The sequence below is a fragment of the Durio zibethinus genome, chromosome 26 (genome assembly GCF_047325235.1).
Source record: "Durio zibethinus cultivar Kanyao isolate XHJ-2024 chromosome 26, ASM4732523v1, whole genome shotgun sequence".
Classification (NCBI taxonomy): domain Eukaryota; kingdom Viridiplantae; phylum Streptophyta; class Magnoliopsida; order Malvales; family Malvaceae; genus Durio; species Durio zibethinus.
Window position 1 is genome coordinate 7,099,206 of NC_143187.1, and position 24,508 is coordinate 7,123,713.

General features: G+C 34.5%; 4 protein-coding genes across 15 annotated transcripts; 1 reads left to right on the forward strand and 3 right to left on the reverse strand.

Annotated features, from left to right (window-relative positions):
* Window positions 1–1,584: 1,584 nt before the first annotated feature.
* LOC111274824 (Chaperone DnaJ-domain superfamily protein) lies at window positions 1,585–5,222 on the forward strand. Its single transcript, XM_022859748.2, has 7 exons — window positions 1,585–2,408; window positions 3,143–3,705; window positions 3,797–3,864; window positions 4,010–4,060; window positions 4,265–4,354; window positions 4,451–4,627; window positions 4,757–5,222. Exons 1-7 carry the CDS (start codon window positions 1,918–1,920, stop codon window positions 4,796–4,798), a joined length of 1,482 nt encoding a protein of 493 aa, XP_022715483.2. The 5' UTR covers window positions 1,585–1,917; the 3' UTR covers window positions 4,799–5,222.
* A 488-nt stretch (window positions 5,223–5,710) lies between these two features.
* Window positions 5,711–11,381, reverse strand: GPS1 (geranyl diphosphate synthase 1). 6 transcript variants are annotated; one of them, XM_022859750.2, is made up of 12 exons: window positions 10,901–11,381; window positions 10,143–10,232; window positions 9,684–9,764; window positions 9,501–9,572; window positions 8,992–9,123; window positions 8,825–8,911; window positions 8,663–8,734; window positions 8,481–8,566; window positions 7,791–7,923; window positions 6,952–7,041; window positions 6,495–6,593; window positions 5,711–6,162 (listed from the first exon to the last, which is right to left on the reverse strand). In XM_022859750.2, the coding sequence occupies exons 1-12, from the start codon at window positions 11,030–11,032 to the stop codon at window positions 5,983–5,985; spliced, it is 1,254 nt and encodes a 417-aa protein (XP_022715485.1). In that variant the 5' UTR covers window positions 11,033–11,381; the 3' UTR covers window positions 5,711–5,982. The 6 variants fall into 6 exon arrangements, with proteins under 6 accessions (XP_022715485.1, XP_022715484.1, XP_022715486.1 ...); XM_022859749.2 differs by having other exon boundaries at window positions 10,143–10,235; window positions 10,901–11,242; XM_022859753.2 differs by having other exon boundaries at window positions 6,021–6,162; window positions 6,495–6,666; window positions 10,143–10,235; window positions 10,901–11,230.
* Window positions 11,382–13,898: 2,517 nt separating this feature from the next.
* LOC111274829 (Mitochondrial transcription termination factor family protein) lies at window positions 13,899–15,163 on the reverse strand. The gene has a single exon (XM_022859765.2). It carries the CDS (start codon window positions 15,023–15,025, stop codon window positions 14,036–14,038), a length of 990 nt encoding a protein of 329 aa, XP_022715500.2. The 5' UTR covers window positions 15,026–15,163; the 3' UTR covers window positions 13,899–14,035.
* A 710-nt stretch (window positions 15,164–15,873) lies between these two features.
* On the reverse strand, window positions 15,874–24,414 carry LOC111274827 (uncharacterized). Of its 7 annotated transcripts, none has more exons than XR_016333936.1 (9): window positions 24,284–24,414; window positions 22,968–23,217; window positions 22,551–22,674; window positions 21,490–21,833; window positions 19,620–21,411; window positions 18,198–18,451; window positions 18,051–18,131; window positions 17,295–17,404; window positions 15,942–16,206 (listed from the first exon to the last, which is right to left on the reverse strand). XR_016333936.1 is itself a non-coding variant. In XM_022859758.2 (8 exons), exons 1-7 carry the CDS (start codon window positions 24,337–24,339, stop codon window positions 17,333–17,335), a joined length of 2,892 nt encoding a protein of 963 aa, XP_022715493.2. In that variant the 5' UTR covers window positions 24,340–24,414; the 3' UTR covers window positions 15,874–16,206; window positions 17,295–17,332. The 7 variants fall into 7 exon arrangements, 5 of the variants coding, with proteins under 5 accessions (XP_022715493.2, XP_022715494.2, XP_022715495.2 ...); XR_016333937.1 differs by having other exon boundaries at window positions 17,291–17,404; XM_022859758.2 differs by lacking the exon at window positions 18,051–18,131 and having other exon boundaries at window positions 15,874–16,206.
* Window positions 24,415–24,508: the final 94 nt, after the last annotated feature.

Below are 24,508 nucleotides of genomic sequence, written 5' to 3' on the forward strand. Positions count from 1 at the left end.
CAAAATATATATATGTACATGCAAATATATGTAAATTGCTATAACATGCTACATATTGAAACATTAGAAAAAGTATTAGCAACAATGTTGTACATATTTTTTTCTTGCAAAATGTATTAATTAATTAGTACCAATATAAAGTTTCAATTTCGCATCAAAATTATCTCTTAGATCGGATGTAAATCTTTATAAATGATATTAAAGTGATTATCAATGGTTAAATGTTATATTGTAAGAGTCAATTTTAAAATTTTACAAGAATTAACTACTACATAATAGAAATTGCTTTTAAAATCTTAACGTTTTATGTGATTTTGTAATCATGTATGATTTATATTGGGCTTATTCAATACTTGGTATGATTTGATAAATCTATGTGTTTTATATTGAGTTTGATGAAGATATTAAACTTTAAACGAAAAAATTTATAATATCTCAATTTCACGTCGAAATATTTTAAGAATCAATTATGATATATATATATATATATAAACTTAAATTTAAATTTATGATATATTTTTTATAAAATAAAATCATAAAATTTTTAAATTAAAATAAATAATACTTTACAAATTAAATGTAAATCTCCGCAACAAATATATTACAACACAACACCGCTTAGGGTGCATTTGGATTCAAAAGCACCAGTGTTTGTCAAAAAAATTGTATCAATAGAGATCTATGCAGCATTTTGATAACAAGGTTGCAACACGGTAGAGATACGTTCATTGGACCGTAGCAATGGTCGGTGATTGGACCTTCAAGTTCCACTGAAAAAAACTTCCCTTCACCATAACTAATTTCTTCTCATTTTACCTCTTTTTATTTTTTTATTTTTTTGTTTTAAAAAATTAATTAATTGATTAATTATTTAAAATAATAAATAATTTATGTATATTCATTATACAAATAAATACATAAATAAGAAAATAAGTAATTTAATAATTACCACTAAATATATATTCATTTTTAATATAAAAAATATATGTTAATGTTTTTGAGTGAATAAAAAACTTTATTATAATAAATTTTAATATAATATTTTTAATTATTATTTTTTATTACAATATTTGATCTCATTACTATTGTTATTTTATTATCTAAACAAATTTTTTATAATTAATTTTAATTTTAACGTTGTAATATCTAATTTTATCGTTATAATAATTAATCTCATTATTAATTATCATTATTTTTAATTTTTTTAAAATCAATCTTATCGTTCATCTAAATAGATCTTTATACTATTAAAGATATATTTTTACAATAATATTTATATAAATTATTTCGAAAAATTCTATTGTTAAAGATGAAAAATTTTTGTAGTATCAAGAGACTTTAATATAAAAAAGTATGTTGAGATAATTAATTATATACCTATACGGTCCCATTTACCCTTTTTTTAAATACAAGTTTAGTAAAGAGCAACTTCACAAATTTAAATCCCCCTTTTCCTTTTCCTTTATTTCCGGATCAAAATGCATCACCTTTACAACAAAAAAGAAAAAAAAAAAACTAAAAAAAAAAAGAGAAAAGGAAAAAAGAGCTCACATATAATTTCAATGTGGGGACAAAAAAACCACAAACAAAAGAAACAAGCTTTTCCAGGCAAGCAGGCGTGTATGTGTGTCAACTTCGATGATTTTCCAGTCCACCACTTATTCCCTCTCATCACCTTCCCCTAATCAAAATCATCATTCTTCAAATCCCTTTCACCATAATTCAATCACTAAAAAGAAAAAAATAACCCTAAACTTTTTCTAAAAGCTACTTCTCTTTTCGTTTTTCACTATACCACTTTCATTCCTTTATATATATAATACTTCTTCTTTTCCAAAACCCAGAACTCAAATCCCTTCACTTCATTTTCTTTTTCTGCAAAAGCTTAATTTGCTATAGAACTGCTCTCCTAGTTAAATGGACGAGTCTTGGCGAATGTGCATGGGAATGTCAACTACCCAAAATCTCCCACGTCGAAAATCCATGGAGAACACCATTTTTTCAATGAGCCATTTTACCATGGTGGCTGATCATGCCCCTGACACAGATGACTTTTCCGACGTATTCGGCGGTCCCCCACGGAGCGTGCTCTGCCGGAAATTGTCCGGTGACTTCAACCGGTCTGCATCCTTTTACGAAGAGGTTTTCCGGACACCGGAGTTTGTTTCGTCTCATTCCGTGAAGGGTGGCCGGATCTTGCCGGAATTTAGGATTCCGGCGAGAAGGGAAGGGTTCTACAGTGACATTTTCGGGTCGGATTATAATATCCGACGGTCGAGGGAAAGGTCAAGGTCGAATTCGAAAGCAAAGTCAAACTCGTCCTCGGTGCTGAGTTCGGAGGAGCTGAGCCCTCTCCAGCCGGCGGCCGGAGATGATGTCGGTTTGTCGTCTTTTGCTTCAAAGCTCAGGTAGTCAGCCTGCTTTTAAATTTAAAAATTAAACAACTGTTTAACTGTTTTTCAACTGTTTTGATTCTGTCGTGTTGACTTGACGTTTATAGTTTGAATATAATTCGATTTAATTTTTTAAAATAATATAAATTATAAATTTTTAAAATTTGATTCATATATGAATTAAAGATTCAATTTAAATTTTATTCAGTAATTTTTTAAATTTAATTTTTTATAAATTATTTTAATATAATTTTTAATATATTTAAATAAATTAAATATAAATAGTTATTTTATTTTATAAAAATTTAAAACACATATAAAATTAATAAACATATATAATTGAATTCAATTTTATTTTTTTATTTTTATTTATTCATCCAAAATTCGATTAAAACTTAATATATATTTGGTGTTTAAATTTAATCTAAATCAAATAAAAAATACCGATCAAAACCGAATCAAAATACTGAAATTTCAAATCTCCATTTTCCGGGTATTAGTCTTATTACGATGCCTTTAGTTTTACCGAACCTTGAAAGGACTATAGTTCCTGACAAAGTTTTATCACCCAAAATTTTCAGTAATTAGACTATGGTTTTAGCCATTTCTAATTTTTTCCTGATAATACGGTCAGGTTTATCTCAGGTTTTGCTTGAATCTTGAAAAGATTTATTGGATTATATCTAATGATCTAATTGAAGTGTAATTTTCTGGTTTGTAGCTAAAAACATTGAACTTTGTTGGTGTAGGCCAATCAATGTTCCATGCAGATGGAACTCAACAAAAATGATGGCAGATCAAGAACCAGCGGCAGCGAAGCACCAAGGGATGCCAGCATTTCCAAGCAGTCGTTCTTTCTATAATGAAAGTCCTTATATGGAAAATGAGTACAACAATGTTGACAACTTGATGAGAAGCTCATCATTTTATGGATTCTGTCGAAGAGCCACTTCCCCGGAAATCATTAGCTTGGAACCCCATTCATTTCGAAGTGTCAAAATATCAGCAGATGATTTGGAGTTTAATTCCCCTTCATCCCCTGCCTCTTCACTTTGTCAGGAACAAACTGAGGCAAGAGTTGGAGTCCCAAGCGATTCAATGCAACATGAAGAAGAAGAAGATGATGATGATGATGATGATGAAGATGAAGATGAAGTTATGAGTTCTTATGTTATTGAGATCAATTCTGATTTTAAAGAGGGTACTGGGGAAGCAGTTTCCATTGATGAAGCAATTGCTTGGGCAAAGGAGAGATACAATACTCAAAGTTCTGAAAGGGAACATGAAAAAAACCTGCCAATTGAAACAGAAGGTGAGATTGTGAATTGGAGTCTGATCTGAAAATATTTATTGTGAAGCTCAATTGAAACACAAGGTAACAGAATTTTGTATATGGTTTGCAGGAAGGTCTAATGCAAATGAATCATTTGACCGGCCAATGGATGGCCATGGAACAATGCAAACTCCCATGGTAAAGTAGTCTTTTACTTTTTTTCCCCTTTTGAGAAGCAAGATTTGGTATAAAGAAATCCTTAGTTCTTGTTAATATAAAACTACAAGAATTAAATATAAACAATGTTGACTGATATGTTTTCCTTCTACTTCTTAATGTGCAGGAAGAACAAAGGCAATCGAAAGCAGAAGAAAAAGAGAGATCAGAAGAACAGGTAAGCTAGAGCCTTGTTGTGATGTTACAGGATTGGCCATTTTCAGAAATTTTATTTTTTAGAAAAATCAGGAATAGGATCTAACAGATATATATTCAAACAGCTTAAATTGAGGCATAGTCGTCACTGTAGCTTCTTTCTATTCATTAGTTTATGAACGACATTTGATCAATACGTAACATTTTCCTTTGATAAAAACTACAGATTAAAATGGGGCTTTTGGATGAAGATGTTAAGCTTTGGTCATCTGGCAAGGAAAATAACATTCGATTGCTCCTTTCAACACTTCATCACGTAAGATATTAACCTTCTTCCATGTTCAAGGATTTGGTTGATTTGCAGGGCGACATTTGAATGGATTTTTAATTGGTTGAATGAACATGAATTCAGATTCTATGGCCCAATAGCGGCTGGCAGATGGTCCCTCTAACAAGCCTTACAGAAAGCTCACAAGTGAAAAAAGCTTATCAAAAAGCCAGGCTATGTCTTCACCCAGACAAACTGCAACAAAGAGGTGCAACACTTTCACAAAAATACGTGGCAGAGAAGGCCTTTTCCATTCTCCAGGTAAAGTTTCTAGTGAAGAAATCCAAAGAGGGTTTTCCAGTAAGCTTTCTGAAGATGCAAAACTTATTGCAACTGTAGTCTAAATTCAAGCTTTAATACGGTGCTATACATATATATATATGACTGTAGGATGCATGGGCTGCATTCATCTCCCAAGATGTCTTCATCTAGTCCACAATGCAGGGAATTTTGGAACCTTTCTGGGAGCAAAAGAGGAGTCCCTGGACTCGAAGGATTGAGAGCTCTGTTAAAGGGTTAAAAAGCAAGGGAACGTGCAAGAAGTATTTATTACTGTTAATTTGGTAGATATAGTAAGAATTGCAATGGATCATATATGCAAGAATTTTGTATGGTTGTTTGTTATTTTGAAGATGGCTACCTTCTACTCCTAGGGGATGACCCAATAAGTAGAAAATCAATCGAGATGCTATACGAAAATAACTAGAAGAATTATAATATACCCTATTCCTTGGTTTCTGTTTTTCTTCTGATCAGGAAAGTCTTATAAGAGCAACCCTTGAGATTTGTTTTGGTTTCATATTTTCAACAGTTTAATCAAACTTACATTCGTACATGGCAAAGGCTTAATCCCTATGAAAGAGATCACCTCAGTAAACAAATTTTCAAGATAAAAAAAACCTGAAAATGTTGTTTGATATTCCGAGGTTGAATCAGTATCTCAGATCAAAAGCTCCATGCCCCTAACTTCTACTGCATTTTCTTCTTCCTAGACAACTTTTCCTGTGTTTCCTATTCACTGAATCAGAGTTGCAAAGTAGTAAGCATATTAAAAGAAAACTATGAAGACGCTAAAATCATGAATCACCACAGCATAGGTCGGTGCACCATCAGCAAGCATGCAAGGGCCCACCACCTAAAATAGTGATATATCTTTAAAATTTAGCTATCAGAAGAAGCCTCTCTGAATTATTGTTGTATCTGAATCCAAAATTCTGATGCAAGTGAAAAAAACGTCATAAATGAAATCTCCCCCCTCTAAAACAAAGCTTGTCTCTTTTAGGCTAAGCATTCATTGTTGGAAGGTCAGGTTTTCTTTTCATAGTCACATACACAGGTTAACTATGTGTAAAAGAAGCAATTTGCAGGTTGTAATAGTAGATAACTAAATAAAGATACAGCATTTCAACATAATCCGCAACAGTCTGCAATAGTGCATTGTCTTAACCCAGAATCTAAAATTTACTGAAAAATTATTATTATTTGTAATAATTGAAACGGAATAGATGAAAATATGAGGGATGATTTCCCCTCACCTTGAAGGAACAATGATTAAAACAATAAGCAGAACCTGTGGCCCTATGTATTGGTGTAAGTTTATAGTCTTATCTCTCATGTCACTTGTTTCTTGTGATTACTCTTTGAGTAAGGTCTACTAGTGCCCGCCTTGACTTTATTACATTCTCATCATTGCTCTCTGGTAGAGAATCAATTGCTGCCGCAGCAAGGTTAGCATGCTTCATGGCTAGCTCTCTTGTCATCTGTATTCCATGACTCTTCCCAAGGTACTCTAGCACCTATATTTTTTCAGATATAGATCAAGTCAAATGAGTTCGACAAAATAAAGGTTCATATAATTGCAAAAACATAGTTGGTTCAGACGTACAAAGCACAAATATAATGGCATAAAAACCAAATTTCAATCAAGTGAACAGTTCAAAGGATGTTAGTCACTTAAAACCACACAAGTTATATACTCTATTGATCATTGATCTTGTGAAGAGTAAAAGAATACCTTAAGAAGGAGAAATTGGTAAATTCACAAATTCTATGCAGAGGCCTAAGCGTCATAGAAGATTAACATCATCAAATACATATAATGCTTGATAAATAAATTATATGTACTTACAATGTCAATGTTTTCAGGGTTGTCAAAACCTTGATAAACAACAGAATGTAACTGGGGAAACTCTTCCATGGCAAACAATATTGGAGCCGTTACAATTCCCTGAAACACCAGATGATTGTGATGAACTGATATATTCATCATTATTTATGCCATTCAGAAGCATTTTGTGAACCTAGAATGAACTAAAAAGAAAGCCCTTGTCAAAAGTCGGTAAGAACAAATTGACCAAAGAAAGTACAGAAAGGTTCCTACTTTGTATGTTTTTAGCGAGCAAACAATTGATAAAAAGGAAAAAATAGAAAAAGAATGTATTTGACAAGGGGAGTAAATACATTTATGCAGAAGGAACTATTATACAAGTCTGCCTGCCTATGGGTTTACAGAATATGCTTCCATAAGCTATTACTAGCTCACAGCAATTTAACATTTGCTTAAGGCATCAAGGATAGAGAATTACATGTCGGATGTCAGATAGAGAACCTTTTCCAAGGGACGCAGATGTGCCAGTGAAATCAAGAACATCATCTATCAATTGAAATGCCAATCCCTGGTGAAAGCAATTCAAAAAATGGATAGTTAGACCAAACAACAACACATAGAAATAAACAATATAAACCACGGAACAAGGATAAAGGATACCAATATTATGTTGATTGGTCTACAGCTCAGCTAATACTTAAAGTAGGTTGCTCCACAATTGGTCCATGTTTTAAGGAATATATGGTATTCTATGGCTTTAAAACTATCTAGTATTATACTTTTGCATAAAGTGACCACTTGGCATTTTGGTGCACCATGTGGTAATCAGAAACAAGTTGGCAATTTTAACAAAAACCATTAAGCCACACCCATCCATTATGACATAAAATCAATCAAACTGGATCGAGTAACTGAGGGTTTTGTTTTGCAAAGAGGACAACAAAAAATGTGAATTGAGTTGTTATAGGATTAGTGTATCTTCAGATATATTTATTTTCTTGCCCTTTTAACCAACCATAGTCTGAAACTAACATAACAGGTCATCCCAAATTTAGTTGCACTGCTCTCCATCCCATATAAAGACAACTTCTAAACTGATTTACTTATTAATTAGTTTAGGAGTTAGGGTTTTACAATGATTTACATATTTAACACCAATTCTCTATCAACAAGCGGGGTTCTAGTCACTTGAGGTTTTGCAGGGCTAAGCATCATTCAGGTCTAATTTCCAGGGAAACATGCACTGTAATCTTACAAAAATCCCCCAACAGATCTTGCAATTTATGATGAGTTGAAGATATAGACAAAATTACAAACCAGATTTTTGCCATACTCAAAAGCCAACATTGCAACTTCAGCTGTTTGCCCAGCAAGAAGGGCAATTGCCTTGCAACTGTTTGAAATCAAGGAAGCAGTCTTGTAGTATGTCTTTTGCATGTAATATTCCATGCTGCATCATAAAAATTATTCTAGCTTCAGTTAACTACAAGCAAAAGATCCTTAAAATTCAAGTCAGCACAAGACAGAGTTACCATAAGCAATCATTAGCATGGAAATGCATAATAAGACACAGAAATAAAGGAATTATTCTCACCCATAGAGCACTGTTACACATTCCATAACAATCTATAACTAAGAAAGTAGGTGTTATCTGCAAATATAAACAGTTTGTACTGAAACATGGTCACTGAGTCTAAAATTTAAAGTTAGTATTATTTACAAGTTACTAGAGAAAATTTCCTAAATTTTTAAGTTGCAGTGCGGTAACATTTGACTACAGTAAGCTGTAACTATCATTCACTTAAATAACTCATGATAAGATAAGCATAAACATATGATATCATATATACATGTTAATCAGTAATCTAGCTTGCCACTACCATGTTGGCTACCACAGGGCCTACACCTAGCTGGACATCCAAGTAATTAAATCAAAAGCAGTTATAAAGTAACAAAACATGGTAACAATATGTCGAAATATTGGTACACAGTCATAGACAAGCATACCTACAACGTTGTTCAGATGAAGTGGTCATTTGCATGGTTTCACCTGTAACCAGATGCTCCACAACTGTTGCTAGTAATGATACAACCTAAAGCCAGTAAATGCAACTAGTTTTCAATTTACAATTACATTAGTCAAATTCATCACACAAACCACGCAAATAATAATAACAAATTGAAAGCACCTCTGTATTTTTTAAAGCAGCAAGGCTCACACAAGCTCGAGAAAGCAAAAAATCTCCAGCTAATACAGCCAACTGTATTATAAACAAACAGAAAAAGTTTTGTAATTACTTAGGCTACAAAATTCTTCAGCACATTGCAAGAGAAAGAGAAAAGAAAAGTACCTTATTGCCCATTACAGCATTCAATGAACCAATACCACGTCTTTTATCCGCATCATCCAAGACATCATCATGCAGGAGGCTAGCAACCTGGATAAGGAAATAATCATGTTAGACTGAACGGAATAGTAAAGAAGATTCAGTGCTTCTTTAAATAATGAGGAACTGACGTGGATCATCTCTGTGATCTCAGCTATAGACTGCAGTCTTGTACGTAAATCAGTTGTCAAGGTATCTCCTACACTGGCAGCAGCTGGTTCGGGTAAATGAACATTCAAAGCTGTAGCCATCAAAAGCAAAACCTGCATAGGACATATACAATAACCATTTTGGAAAGTAATCATAATTATAATTTCAAAACTAGGTCAATCTGAGAATGGTTCCTAATTTTTCATAAAATAGTTTGTGCATAAAACAAATTTCTCTGATAAAAAGTAACAGATTAAGTTTATGCCTCAGTCAAATGGGTTTTTATTTGGAATGAGTCAAGAACTAACTGTGCCTATAGCATGCTACAAGAATAGTTCATCTATAGATTTTTGGATGGTTCCCTTGCCTAGTGCAACCTAGAAGCAATAACAGAGCCCACAGTCAAAGCAAAAATTGCATAATGATGACAAATTGCAAAAAGAAAAAGGCCAGCAACCTCAATATTACCATACAGGTAAAAGTACATTACCGTAGGACGAAATCTCTTTCCTTCCACCCCCACTTTGAAGAAGTACTCAGCAGCTGAAGCAAGCTTAGGAACCTATTGAGATGAATACGCAATTTTCATCTCATTATAGAAAAATCTTTGCTTTCTCACATGAGGAAATGTAATAAACTTCATTCAAGAGACATGGAAAGAACAGCAAGATACCTCAGCAACAACCATAGCCCGTAACCTGTTAGCGACAAGTGACAGCTCTTCGGCAACGAGTGAAAAGGGGTCAAATTGTTCCTGAAGGAAATGTCTTGCCATCTCAATTTAGCAGTAAAAAAAGATAAGATAAAAGAAGGGTGAAAAGCAAGAGAGCAGGAAAGGTGGGAGGTAAACAAACAAGTAGCTCTTAGAGATAACAGGCACCAACAATTAACAATAACAAATTTGACAGAAGGAAAAGTAATGAAGTTAAGGCTGAAGTAGTAGAACTTGTTTCATCCTTGAACATTAGAAATGTTAAAACACTTGTGGATTGTGGATTGTTTTGCAGAAGCTAACTACAGAAAATCTGGTCCCTGGGCAACCACGTCTCTTGTTCTAAAACTGTAAGGGAGAAATTCGGGAATGAAAAAAAAACACTTGCATATTTAGAAGAAAGAACAATAAAATCATAACCTCTATTACAGAGCTGCTGTGATGAATTTGCCGTCCAATACCAAGCAATGAAGGCAAACTCCAAGAAAAAGCTTTTCTACCACCACAAACCTGCTAATCCCCAGAAACAGTGAAAAAAAAAAAAAAGAAAGATAAATGATCAGTACATACAAGATTTACAATCACTCTTTCCTGTCACATACATTTCATTAAAAATAAATTGGGCAAAAGAAAGAAAGAAAGAGAAATGTTGTAAAATATCTATTATCACAAAAATCCATCCAGAACATTAATGTAGTCCTTTCCGAGGCATCTTCTTGGTGAATTATTTGATTCAGTCATCATATAACCCATTGGACACATTGATTATTACCAATCTACAAATTCAAAGTAGCAATGTTACTTTGACTGAAAAGAAGTGGCTTTGACCACCGAATCAATTCATGCCGGGCATAGCCACAACACCATTGTATTTCAAATGTACAGCTAACACGTGCTTTAAGGAATAATCATTGAACCCCAAGGCAAGGAATCAAAACCCAACAAAAAAAACGTGCCATTTTATCAGACAGAACACCTGAGCCATTTCCCAGTTAGCATACCTTGAGAGCAGAAATAGATGAACTCTTATTAATTAACAAAATGAACAACAACCAAAAACCCAGAAAAAAAAATGGAAACTATACTTTAAAACAACTAAAATTAAGGAGCAACTGCCACTTACATTTTTCCAGCGTTTTAAGACTGAAGAAAAAAGAGAGGTAGAGTCAAGTTATTACCTTTATAGTAGAGTAAAGATATTGGTTAGAAAGAAGGGATTGAGAAGGTTCAGTTGGACGAGATAGAATGAAACCCAACAAGCTCTTTCTGGGAGTTGTAGAAATCCGAGAAAATCCCCGACAAAACAACATCTTCACCCGTCTCTCTCTAACTACTGCTTTGCCAGTAACCCAAACAGAAAAACTCAGAAAATTTAAAACTTTTTTATTGATAGAAAATCTTTGGGTAATATGATAGGCAGCGCGGCCAAACCAACTTCGCTTAAGGTGTTGAGAGAGCAGAAGACCGGCACACAAGTTAATGACCTATTTTTTCTTCCAGAATTGCGAAGCACAGCTTTAGCCACGTAACCAAAAAAAAAAAAAAAAAACTTTGATTGCTTTTGTTTTTCATTTGCTTGTAATTGAAAGTTGAAACCTATTTTCATTTTTTAATTTTTTCTAACCAATCTTTGGTCTATCAATCCCAAATGATTACTATAAAACGTAATAGAAGTCTCTTTAACATTTATTTATTTATTCATTAGTTTAGTAGTAATAGTAGAAGACTTTTGAATTTGATTTTGATTTGGTGTAATATTTGGGTGTATGAAAAAAAAAAAAGAAAAATATGATTTTTCCTAAGTTTTTGCCATTCACGTTTTTATTTGTTACAAATTTTAGGGACCTTAAACTCCAAATCTTCAACTATAATTTATATTAAATTTATAAATTATTAAAATATTATATTAATAAATAATTGATTATTATCAATTCAATCAATTTCATTAAAATTTATTCGTAAAAAGATAACAGGGCTTTGGTTAGGATTGACATCAGGTCAGGTTTAAGACAAGTTTTACTCGTCTCGAATTCGATTTGATTTTGTGTTATTAAATTTAAATTCGATTTTATCCGAAATTTTTTTTGTTTTTTTATACCCGATCTCGATCCGATACTATATAAACTGTATCCGACCCAATACGACTCGAAATTAATAAAATAATATTTTTTAAAATATAAAATATTATTTTTTAAATATAAATATTTAAAAATATCATTATATAAATATATATAAATAAAAAATTAAATAATTAATTTTAAAATATTTTTTATATAATATCAGATTAGGTCAGATCGATTTGCTTAAAATTCGATCCCGATTTTTCTTAATCTTACTCGATCAAACCCTACCCGAAACTCAAATTAAAAAAAAAAAAAAAAAAACCAATCTCATAAGATCGGTTTAGATCGAAACCCGTCGAAAACGGGTTGGATTGTCGACCCTGACTTTGACAAAGTCTAAATATCAATACAAAAAGTTAGTTTCAAAATACCTTATATGTTTCTAGAAGTCATTGAAAAATATATAATTTATTTTGTTATTTTTAAATTTTATGTATAAAAAATACAAAAATACTAAATAGCAAAAACTGTAAGGTAATGAAATTAGATTAATTCACTTCTAAATGACAAAGGAAAAAAAAAGACTCTTACGGGTAGTGAAATGTTTGAATTTGCTTCTATATGCTTTCTATCTAATCATGTTGGATAATCGCTTTGATTTTTATTTTTTTTTAACTTTATAACATAATTTGAAAATATAATTCAAGTAAAAATTTTTATTTAAAAATTCATTCCATTCTGAAGAAAACAGTACTTTTGATAATAACCTTTTTCTAATTTAGCATTAAAATTATGAAATAATCATTAAAAAAAGAAAGCTATAATTGGTTATTGTCATTTATTCCTCGTGGTGAATATTTGAGTGAGATTAAGGAGTGCCCGCCTTGACTTCATTGCATCCATATGCTGCTGCTTTCAGGCAGAGATTCAATAGCTGCAGCAGCAAACTCTCTTGACCTTTGTGGATTGCATGGCTCTTCCATAGGTGCTCAGGAGCGTATGATCTAAAAATCACAGTATAAAATTTGACAAAAGTAAATGCATATTCACTTGTTTGCTTTAAGTAGCACCGCCTTGGAAATTCAAACACGATGACAGCTTGCAACCGAGGAAACTCTTCTATTGCAAATAATATGGGCGCAGTTATGATTCCCTTCACCATATCATAAATTATGCAATAATGATACTGGAAAAAACCAAATTGATTCGCCAACGTAAGCACCCTGAAAAAGGGTTTCGACGAAATGGAATGATCTATAGCTTCGAAACCAAACTCACAAGATTTAAATTAGTAAGTAAAGATGATTGACGGGTCAGCTTTTCCTGTAAAACAGCATCCAGAATAAATAGTTAATACAAAATCTACCCATAAAAGAGAAAACAAAAGGCTTTCTCTGGACTTAATTTTTTATCTTTAACTGAGGTGGAACAATCAACTTTCAACCTCAGATTACGATTCTTCAAAATAAATTTTCCACTGATTGAAGATAATCGATAATGGCACCTTTCATTGAAAGAAAAAATTCATTTTAATCATAATACTTGACAAAAGAAAATTAAAATGACATATTCTTCAAACTAATTAACCAGTTGCTGCTCCATAAAATGATGAAAGAGCTAAGCTTTTGAACCTACCTTTGGGTTAGAATCTGTGGACGAGTGACAACTAGTGCTAGAAGAAAAGAGATTGGCAGTGTTGAGGGCAGCCAAACAAGGTTTTTCTGGGAGTCCCAGAAATCCTAGAAAGTAGCCAAGAAAATAGAATCGTCATCTTTCTGCCATTGGTGTGTTGAACAAAAAAAAAAAAGAAAAAAACGCAGGATGAGGTTATTAGAAGTCAAAATCTATGGGTCTTTTTTTTTTTTTTTTTTTAATTTTCCTTTCTGGAAATTGTAAAGAATTCATTATTCTTCACAGTTAAAATAAAAAAATATATTTCGATAGTGTTGGTAAAATGTAAAAACTGAATATTAATTTCTTATTCCGATTCCACTCAATCGTTAAGACTTGAGCTCTTAAATTTTTGCCCATTAGATATCACAACCCAGATGCTGTTCAACTGCATTATCATAAGAAAAATTTCCACATGTGGATTGAGGAAAAAACAGAAAAGGAAAGAAAAAAGAAAGCATAGTAAATCATTCCATTGCAATATCTTAGTGCTTTGGGTCTTTCATTTACAATGCACTGGATGAAATTGGCAAATTTACATATGAAACAAGGTTTAAGAAAGAAGAAAATCACATATCATCAGCTATTGCCTCCTTGTCTCAGCAACTCTTTAAACTCTTCATCAGTGCTCTTTAGCATGTTAGCCAAAGGCAATTTAACGCCACTTCGCATGACTTCAATGTGCCTTGGTTTTATCCTCTTCTCCAAACTAAAAGCAAAGAACTGAGGAAACTCCTTCAACTCCTCCAACGTCCCATTCATCTCGTCATTAAAGTACTCAAATTTTGGCTTGTAGTTGTTTTCTATGCTGAAAGTGAACAACCCTGGACACCTCAATACCATACTTTTTGCCTCATTAGTTGAAAACCCTATACTTTCCAAGAACTTCAGTTTAGATATCAAGGTGAGTTCCACACTAGAAACCAACAATACAGGATCTTGATAAGCCAAAGCTTCTAAATCTTTAAATCCAAGCCTTTGAAGATAGAACAAAGCAGGTTTCAGCTGGTCTCTGACACTTGACGTAAGCAACCTTGGACACTTATTGATGACCTTCCTATAGTTGTTTTCTGGGACCTTAAGGTCTTGGGAGAGGAAACTGAAAACTGGGTTAAGGTCAGTTCTGATGTTAGAGGTTAAGATTTTGGGGCACATGCCAAAGATTCTTGCGAAGTCCTTTTGGTGAATGCCTTTAGATTGGAGGAAGGAAATTATGGAACGGAGGGAATCAAGGGAAGTGCTGTGCAGAGAAGGGTTAAGAGAGAGTGCTTTACCTGAGTCGATGCCCATGATTTCAAGGCATAAGATTTTCTCTTTGATTTGGAAGGACAGATTATGATGAGCTGATGAATAGAGAGGGTGTTTATGAAGGAGGCTTTTAGGTTTTGCTGCTAAGAGGGTGTTTGCTTCTTGGGAATCTATAGGGGCAAATGATGGCTTCTGAGAAGAGACGCACATAGAAGATTGTAATGCACTTGCAGCTGCCGCAGACATGGTCGAAAAACAGGAAGATAGGCTTTCTTGTCCGAAAACTGATCTTATTGGTCTTATTTGTATGTCATGTGACATAACACGTGGCGATTGGGTTGAAATTGATTGGCTGGCGACAGATTTCTTTTAGATTTAGATAACAATTTCTTGATTCGGGCCATCCTATTACTTCGTACTCGCCACTTTCAAAGGTACTCTATCATCATAATTGCTTTAAAAATAAAATCAAAACAGGCTTCAAAAAGGCAGATAAACCTAATACACAAATATTATCAGCTTTTTATTGAAAAAAAAACTCTTTAATCTAGAACGCTTGTGAGTTTTATCTGATGTCCTCACATCATGATTTCATCTGTCACTGTGAACAAACTTCCATGTTCAAGATCAAGAGTCGACTATAAACAGGTAGGCCAATGGTAACTGAAGGAAGTAAAAGAGTAAAATGGCATTGTTGGGTGCTAAGCACAGATAAACCACGTCGGCACCATGCCAAACTCAAATCCTACTAAGATGGTTGAGCCAACTAAGATTGCAGTGTACCCATTATCGATTAAACAAACCAAAACCCAGCAGAAGAAAAAGATAAAAAAAGAAAGAAAACTGCTTTTTGCCCTTACATTGTCTTAAATTTACATTCACCATGTATTTCAATCCAGAATCAACATTAAAAATCTTATAAAATAAAAATCAAACTCAGAAGAATTCTTGTAGCTCATTGATTCGGGCCACATCTGCTAAACTTACAAATACATTACGCCAGAAAAAAAAAAAAAACTGCAAAAAGAATGGCCGAGAAAAAGGTGGAGCAAAATAAACTACATTAGAATAAAAAAAAAGTTTCAAAAATTAAGACAACCATCCAGTATGCCACGTAATAGCAAACAGTAATCCAAATGCTTGTCTTATGTATCTATCATTTAGCGACATTACCAGAAATCTTAATCTTATTAGCAGTGTCATCAAGATTTCCAATCCATGAAATGAGAATCCCAAATGAAAATTGTAGAACTAGAGACATTTGTTCTTAACAGTAATATTCACTGTCACATCACCAATCAAGTGAATAATAATACTCATAATAGTCAGATGAACCTGCTTAAAAAAAGCAAAAAGATCATTTATGCAGTATAGACAAGTATCTCACTCGAACAACACAAACTCTACCATCAAATAAGGTTTTAATAAGAACAGAAGTAAGAATTGACCGAGGCAACTGAAAAAGCTTCCACTTTGCTCTGACCATTGAAAGCTATCCCATCCTACATGACATTGGCATAGATGAAGGCCAGAAGGTAGTCATAATTACATTGCTGCATGCTTCAAGTAAACCTCTATCATGGAGATAATCACATTTGCAATATAAGGATTGGATATTACTTGTTTTACTGTGTGTTTTACAGACCAAAGCACAAAAGTATGTTATAACTAATAACATCATACTTTCTTGATATTATAAAATCATGACTATGTTGGCATGTACCGGTGAAATTTTTTTTTCTTTTTTTGGAATTTAGAAGACTGTTACATGTGTTATTGACAGTAGCAGGTATTTAACTTTGGGATGCCAATTAAACTCCTATTTTTGTGTACATCATTTTTCATTTTTTGTTGGAGTTCAAAAGAAGGCTGCATTTGTTGCTATATTTAACCCTGGGAGACTAAATGCATAAAGCTAAAATATATTTCTATGTTTTCATTATATTTTCTTGTACTCTTTTGGGTTTGACCATGATTATTGAATTTTTTGTCTAATAATAGGCATTAATAACCTAAATTCTGCATTCTTTCAAAACTTCAGCTCGAAACCACTTATTTCATTGATTTATTACACAGAAAATCAAAAGTTTTTTAACTGCATCTTGACTTTCAAATTATACCAGAATTCTCATAAGAGCATTAAGGTACAATCAGATTGATAGTCAAAATCCCCCTTAAAAACAATCAAAGATATGTAAAGAACTTTTATTACCTGCCAAAAATAAATGATTGTAACAGCTGTGTAACCAACAATTAATTAAATGAAAGCTCCCACAAATAATCACAACCCCTTGCAGTAGAACTTTATTCTAGTTTTGTCAACCTAAGATCAATTATTCTGATTTTTTTTTATACATAACATACATTGCAGATTTGGAATGGTATAAAATGTAGATTTTTTCAATTAGTTTTTCATATTGTAAATGCAGGCTTGGGCCCATCTCCTAACTAAAATTGGTTCCATACCTAAAAGGATCTATCCTAATCTTGTTTTAGGAAGATGATCAAAAATCAAATTAAAACTAATTACATGGAGAAAGATGCATGATTAGAGGGAGCTACAATTAATCATTTTACATGACGTACTTACTAGCCATTGCATGTGTCTTTACACTTCATGTTTGACTCTTAATGTTGCCCGTGACTTTTTTTCATAGAATGCCGTTGAAGGATCTTTTTACCTGGAGTTTGGTGATCATCCTGCATAAGGAAATCAACAATTAGTTGTGGAAAAGAAGGGTTAGAGTAGTAGTGTCAAGCAGATCTGAGGTGCCAGTAGCCTGTCGCAGCTGCTCCTATAATTGTCGAATGAGCACACATGAACCATAACTACCTAGATACTACAGGAGTTAGCTCTTTGCCAAAGAAAAGAAGTTAAAACAACTTCAATCAAAGACATTATTAACCAGAATCTGACAACCCATGTAGAAGCAATGACCACCAATAATTAATTATATGATAACCTGCATAAAAACCTCTACACTCCCCCTTGCTTAAGAAATAATAACTGCTACAACAGTATTGATTTAAATGAATATGAACTACCAAATTCTGTCACTCTCCTTTGCATAAGGTATGCTAACTGCTTCGTTTTAAACGAATATGAACTAACTGAATGAGGGAGCAGTGAAAGTACCACAACCGACATAGATTAAATCTTTAAATGCCTCATCAAAGCATGATTATCATGTATAAAGCATTAGGTCATAGCTTGGAAGTTAATCTTAGTGGAAGATTTTCACAACCTTGGACTCTTTTTACCAAGAAATGAAGGCAAGGACACATCAATAAGATCAGCAAATAATTAACAAAACCATGCATGCAAGAACAGGAACCATTTCAAGACCTTACTCCAGGGATTAGCTAGGCCATCCACTTTCTTCAAAATATATATGTATTCTAGTCATCCATGAGAGCATTCTACAAGCTGGTCAATCAAGAAAACAAAAGTTAAGCCCCAGATCCACCATATTTTAGTTTTAAGACAACTAACCTTATACAATGATGCTGCTGACTCCGACTGTACCGTCTGCACAGGAACATGCCCCAGTGATCGCAAAGCATCCAGAGCATCCAAGGTCAACTGCCATCCACAAAGTGCAATAACATCAGCACTGGAGCTGGAGCCGGAGCTACTACAGCCAGCAGCAGCAACATTTCCATTCACCCAGGGGCAGAACTGGTTGTGATGAATAATTGGATCAAATTCTATAGCTTCTTCATAATTGCTTTCTCCTTTTGGTGGCCCTAAAAATCAAGTACTTCTGATAAGGGATCCAGAAGAGAAAAAGAAGGGAAATAGAGATGGAGAACCACAAACAAATAAACACCACCTTCGAAATTTCATACAGTTGAATGAAACACATAGTTCCAACAAAAGCTAAAAGTCTGACATGGTTAAACGGAAGTCAAGTCAATGAAGGTAAATATCAGTTAGAATTGGAACTGGTACACATTTCCACGCACATTTGGTACACTGCTAAATGCTAATTACGTATAGATCTAGCAATCAAAAGAATAAGAACATGACCCAGATGATTGAATTAATTCTGGCCCAGAAGACAAATCTTTATGATCCTAAGAATAGCTCATTTTTATTGCTTCAGCAGGTTGAATAAAAGCAATTTCAAACCAAACTACAGGGATTACCACTGAAAACTAATGACAGTTTGAAGAAAAATTATATCATATCAATTAAATGCACAGCAGACTTTTATCTCAGAAAGTTCCCAAAAGGCTATTTCAAACTGTTCCACTCACAAGGTTAAATTCTGCACCTGCAGCGTTATTATTCTAAATGCAATACAAGCTGTTAGTCGTCAATCGGTAGGTCAAGTAGTAAAACCAAACTTATTGTTTAATTAGCAAACAGAATAACAGATATATAATTTACCTGACAAAAACAAGTACGCAAACCGAGTAGTCATTTTATGCATAGATGCTAAAGTTTTTCAATCTACTAAAAACTAGGCCATGGAAATGTTGTTCAAAATCAGATAATTCAGAACCCTAGAGCTCATAGTTCTCGAAGCAACCCTAAGCCCAACCACATTTTAGATTCAATCCAAGAAGTATTCAGTACAATATACAGTATATCATTAGTTTCAGATTTCAAAAATCAAGACAATCTGAAAAAATGTAGGAAAAGAACCTTTATAAAAATAAAGATACCAAACTTACGAAAATCATGGTTAACAGAATAAATTTATGCATACCAGGGCGTCAAAGAGGGGAATCTTGATTTTCTTTAACAACCAGTTTTCTGGTGAACTATTTTTTCTGTCTTATTTATGTCTTATTGAAGTGCAATAAATAAATAAATAAATAAGAGTGCCAAACTACCCAAAGAGCCTCAAAACTAATTCAATGCAAATTTTATGATTTGGATCTACCTAGTAAGGCACATAGAGTTTACCTATCCCATTTGTGACAGCATAATCTGACTCTGGGTCTGGGTATGGACAATTGTTTATGGAAGATGATTTTCCAGCATTTTTTACCCCTTTCTTGGGTGATTCATTGCCAGAGTACACATTAGCATTGCAGGAAAGAGAAGGATGAGCATTGTAATCTGGGACTAGTTTGCAGCTTTGGCTTATCTTTTCACCACTTTCGACAGACTCTGCCTTGGCAGAACCATCAACTTTTGAACCACTGTCAGCCCTTCCCAGAGAGCGAGACAACATTTCTTGGCTGTCACCGTGAGGATCCTCCCTATTTATTTCATCAGGGACAACCTCATCCATCAATCCCGGATCTGGAGCAGATTCACCAGTTTGACCCTGATTTTCAGCATCTTCTATTCTGGGTTCTATATCACCAACTACACTAACTGTTCTACGTGCAGAGACATCTGCTCCATGGATTTCAGCTTCATGGCTGGCACACATACCAACACTCCCCCCACTAATTCCAAAACTAAGCCCATCCCTAGCATGAGCTGTCACAGTTTCAGCATTGAAAATTTCCTCACCATCATTTGTACTGCTGATGCCCATTTCACCTGGAACCGCTTCAGCAGCTGGTTGGAAACAAATACTCTGCTGAGCTTGATTACTATAATTCAACTCTGATGTGTCATTCATGTCAAGGTGGCCATATGTACTAGATGAGGGAAAATGGATATCATCAACATCTCCAGGATAATTTTCAACACTTTCCATTGAGTCATCATCTGCACTGTGGCAGACAGTATCCATTGCAATGACAGAGGATGCACGTGTTGAATCTCTGGCTGATGGGATTCCAATAACATGGTCACTTCCTTGCCTAAACAGAGCAATTCTATTGCCATCTGCATAAGTTTCAAAACCCATTGAATGGCTTGGACCTGCATCAGAGGAGTCTCTTGGATACGGTGAGCAGTAAGTATCAAAAATATCTGAATCACGAGCACGTTTTGAAGGCCCAGCAGAATATTGTTTGCCATCAGTGACTTCATCACCATCACGATCGATGACAGTTCCTTCAACACTATCAGCCTGCTGTGGGCGTAATTGTAGCCTGTCATCTGAACTGGCACCTATTTCCAAGCTTCGCTTGCGAGAACTAGGACCCCATGATTCATAAGAAGCTGCTCGATCACCAACCTCACTACCTGATGGTTGCCCAATCATTAGATCTCGCCCCATGTCTCCGTCATTCATATTTCTGGATGTTGTTGTTTTACTCAACTGATTAAAAGACAGACCCCCAGCCATTGTAAGATTCAAATCAACATCTGTTTTTTGAATCAATTTTCTCTCATCGGTTGTTCCTACTTCATCGCGGTCCTCAGTCAGTTCTTTCTCTGGATCATCAGCAGCAACCCAACCACTAATTCCACTGGCTGCACTTACTCCACGTGTCAATCCCATTTTTTTGCTTGTATCAGGGATGTCAATGTTGTTGGGAGCAACACGAGCAGGTCGAGGAACAGTAAAAAAATCCAATATCCTGACAGTAGCACCACATAAGCTACAATCTAACAAAGACAATCTGAATTCAGATCTAGACTCCACGACTACCAATTTATTTTTTCCAGTTTCCTTGGCTGAAGAAGCAAGAGCATTTTTGCTTGGTCCAGGATCCTGCGAAATATGGACCTGGGCTGTGTTAGGGCCAAAAGAACATCCATTTCTAGCTGATTGAGCAGAATGCTCTTCACAGTCTTGAACATTTAGAAGCCATCTTGGTTCCCATCCGCACAAGCTTATGAGCTTCTGTGACTGCAAAAAGATAAACCACATAAGATCATTGAAACATTGCCAATTACCGGCAGTTAAAAAAGCATTAAAATATCTTACATGAGAGTATAGACAAAATGCAACATCTCGAGCATTATCAAGTTCTGGTATAGTCTCTGATCTAGATTCAAACTCTGCCGTATAATTCTGCATCTGAGACAGAAGGCGATCAACCTGTGGACCCCGAGTTACTCGCATATGCTCCATTGCAGATGCAGCTATTACAGGAAGAGACTGAAACTGCAAAAGTCCATCACATCTGTCCTTGTATCCAGCAATTAGAGCAGACTGAGTTGTTGGAGGGAATTGGACCAAGCTTTCTGGACAGCTATTTCCTCTCCAACGACAAGCAACTTTGTGTCCAACATCCAGCTGCTTGGAAAAGGCCTCACCAGCATCCTCAGCTTCGGATACGAAAACCACCCCAAAAAGAAGATAAATATCAATAGTATTTGAAAAAATACAAAGAAAAGAGAACAAAGCATAGTGTATCATTAGCAGTGTACTGTTAGCAAAATCTTGAACACTGCAACCCCCCAGATGAAACACCATCCAATATTAACTTCATGACAGCCAAACCCCCAAAACAGTTCAGTTCCACTTCTATGTTACCTAAACCAGAACAACTGTTATAGCTATTGACCTACCATAATAAGTAAAAGTTCATGCAACATCAAATATGACTCAAACAAACACAAATGGTTCAATTCACCATTCCCCTTGCTGATATAAAAAGAAAATGATTGAGAGCAGAAGCAAGTATTTAGAATCAACCACTTAGAAACATATACAAAGACACAAACATAAAGGTTTCCTGTAATTTATGTTCTTAGCTACAGTAATGTCAAATTATTGTCATAAACCATTCCATAGACAGGCAATGAAAAATAGTTTCCTATTAGCACAATTAATTTAAGGAAAAAGATAAACATAACTGTCCAAAAACTGAGTTCTTTTATTCTGTCCTTTTATCACACAGTTGCTCATCTATTTTCTTATATATCATTAAGCATATCTCAAAGCATCAAATACCTAGAAAGGCCTGAGTTTTTATGATGGTCACACTACAATATGGTGGTTGTAAATAAAGAAAAAGAAATAATAGGATTTTAGCAGCTAACCTTCAGAAGTAGCCCAGGATGGGGAGGAAGCAAAATGCAGGCATGCCCCACATGTTTCACATGCAATTTTATCAACATCTATATTTATCCAACCTCTCTGAGCACAAGCCAATGAGCTTGCAACCTGTACTTAATATTAAAAGGAAAACTTTGCCTTAAGATCGTATTAAGCATATAACTAAAAGAAAACTGAATCTTTTAAGCACTAGACTCAAAGCAAATGCAATCACTTTAATTCCAAGGGAAAACTTAGAAGTTTATATTTAAAAGCGTATCCATGATGTCCTTTGTGATAGGCAATTGCCCAACTGTGATGTATATCAAAGATCAACATACATACAAGAAAGAAAAACATGTCAAAAAATGCAAACTCCAATAGTACATTTCTACTAAGGAGGTACCAGATCAAGAGCGTACCTTAGGTTTCCCAAACCAATTCATAGGCTTAAATGTAGCCAAACGCCTGAGAAGATCCCCTCTTTCCCATGGTCGACATGAAGTTCTTGATGATCCAAGAGCAGATCCACCAGCACTAGTACTGAGTGAAATCCATGGTGCTTGGGATCCAACACAAGATTGAGAAGCTGCTTTGGAATTTTGGCCATGACCAGACCAATCTACACTTCCAACATTTGCTGGAACAGCAGGTGAGGATGCCCCAGCAGAACTGATAAAGAACAAGAAGCATAAATCTTTCTTTTCTGAATTCTTAATGAAGTATCATAAATATGACTATTTCATATAAAATGAATGAATAAATGAACGAATTGGCATGTCCATACCTCCTCATATTGTTAGTTAACAAGTCACTTATAAGTCAGTTTCTTTAACAGGAAACAACTTTCCTGCTAATGAAATGACATTCATAATGGACATGAACCTAGTTTCCATCCTCTATTCCCCCCACTCCTCAAAAATAACCAGAAAACGGGCTAATTAAGTACTTAGCACGTTGACAAAACAACCATAGAAATGATGAATAATATCTTTTCTAGATCATCATGACCTTTCGACTCAGTTCTTCCTTTACATCACTCGAAACTAGGGCAAGAATTTTTGCAGCAGAACAAATACCCTCATTTATTTCAGGTCCTTATTGCTTATTACAAAAGGGCACAAAATTTCCACCTTCAAAATTCATAATTTTAGAGATAAAAGTAAGCAACCCAGTTTGGTTGACCAATAGAAGAAAAAAAGCAAGATAGAAGGGATAAAAGTGAGTACAATCTATTCAGTTCCATAGAGAGCCATGATTAAGTGTGTCTACTGAAATATATACATAAACCTAGTGACCTAGTTAAAACAAAAACTGAGTTTAATTCATTGTTTTCAATTTTTTCTTTTTCTTTTTCTTTTTTGGGGTTCAAGAGAAAGTGCGCCACAGCACAAAATTAGGATCTGTAGCCCAACCCAACACCCAACCCGCATTACTTGTCCTTCACTTTCCCAGAAACCAAAAAATCTTCGCTTTAACTAAATCTCAATCACTGTTCACTCTGCAAAACAATTAACCTAAATTGTAACTCCCACTCTTATTCTCTACCCGCTTTTCCCAGCTGCCAAACACAGCCAACAAACCTAACCCTAACCCTAAAACTCACACAGGGAAACAGCAAACAAAAGCCCTATCTTCACCCCCCCCCAAAAAAAAAACAAAGATTGTGAAAGAAGGAAACCCTAATTCGAGAATTGAGATGAAAAGAAAGTAAAAGGAGAGACATGACAATTGGTACCTCGCGGCAGGAGCGGGATCTATGGTCCCACCAGAGCTAATAACCTCTTCTTTCATTGAAGCACCTTCGCTCCTCCCGCTTCTGGCCTAAGAAATATATTACCGTAATAATTTCGAAACAGAGACCAATCCAACTGAGTCGAAACCCCCCGAGCCTTTTTTAGCGAGTCTTACAAACTCGCCAGGTGCGCATAACACGAGCATTAGTTTTCTTTTTCAGTGTGGG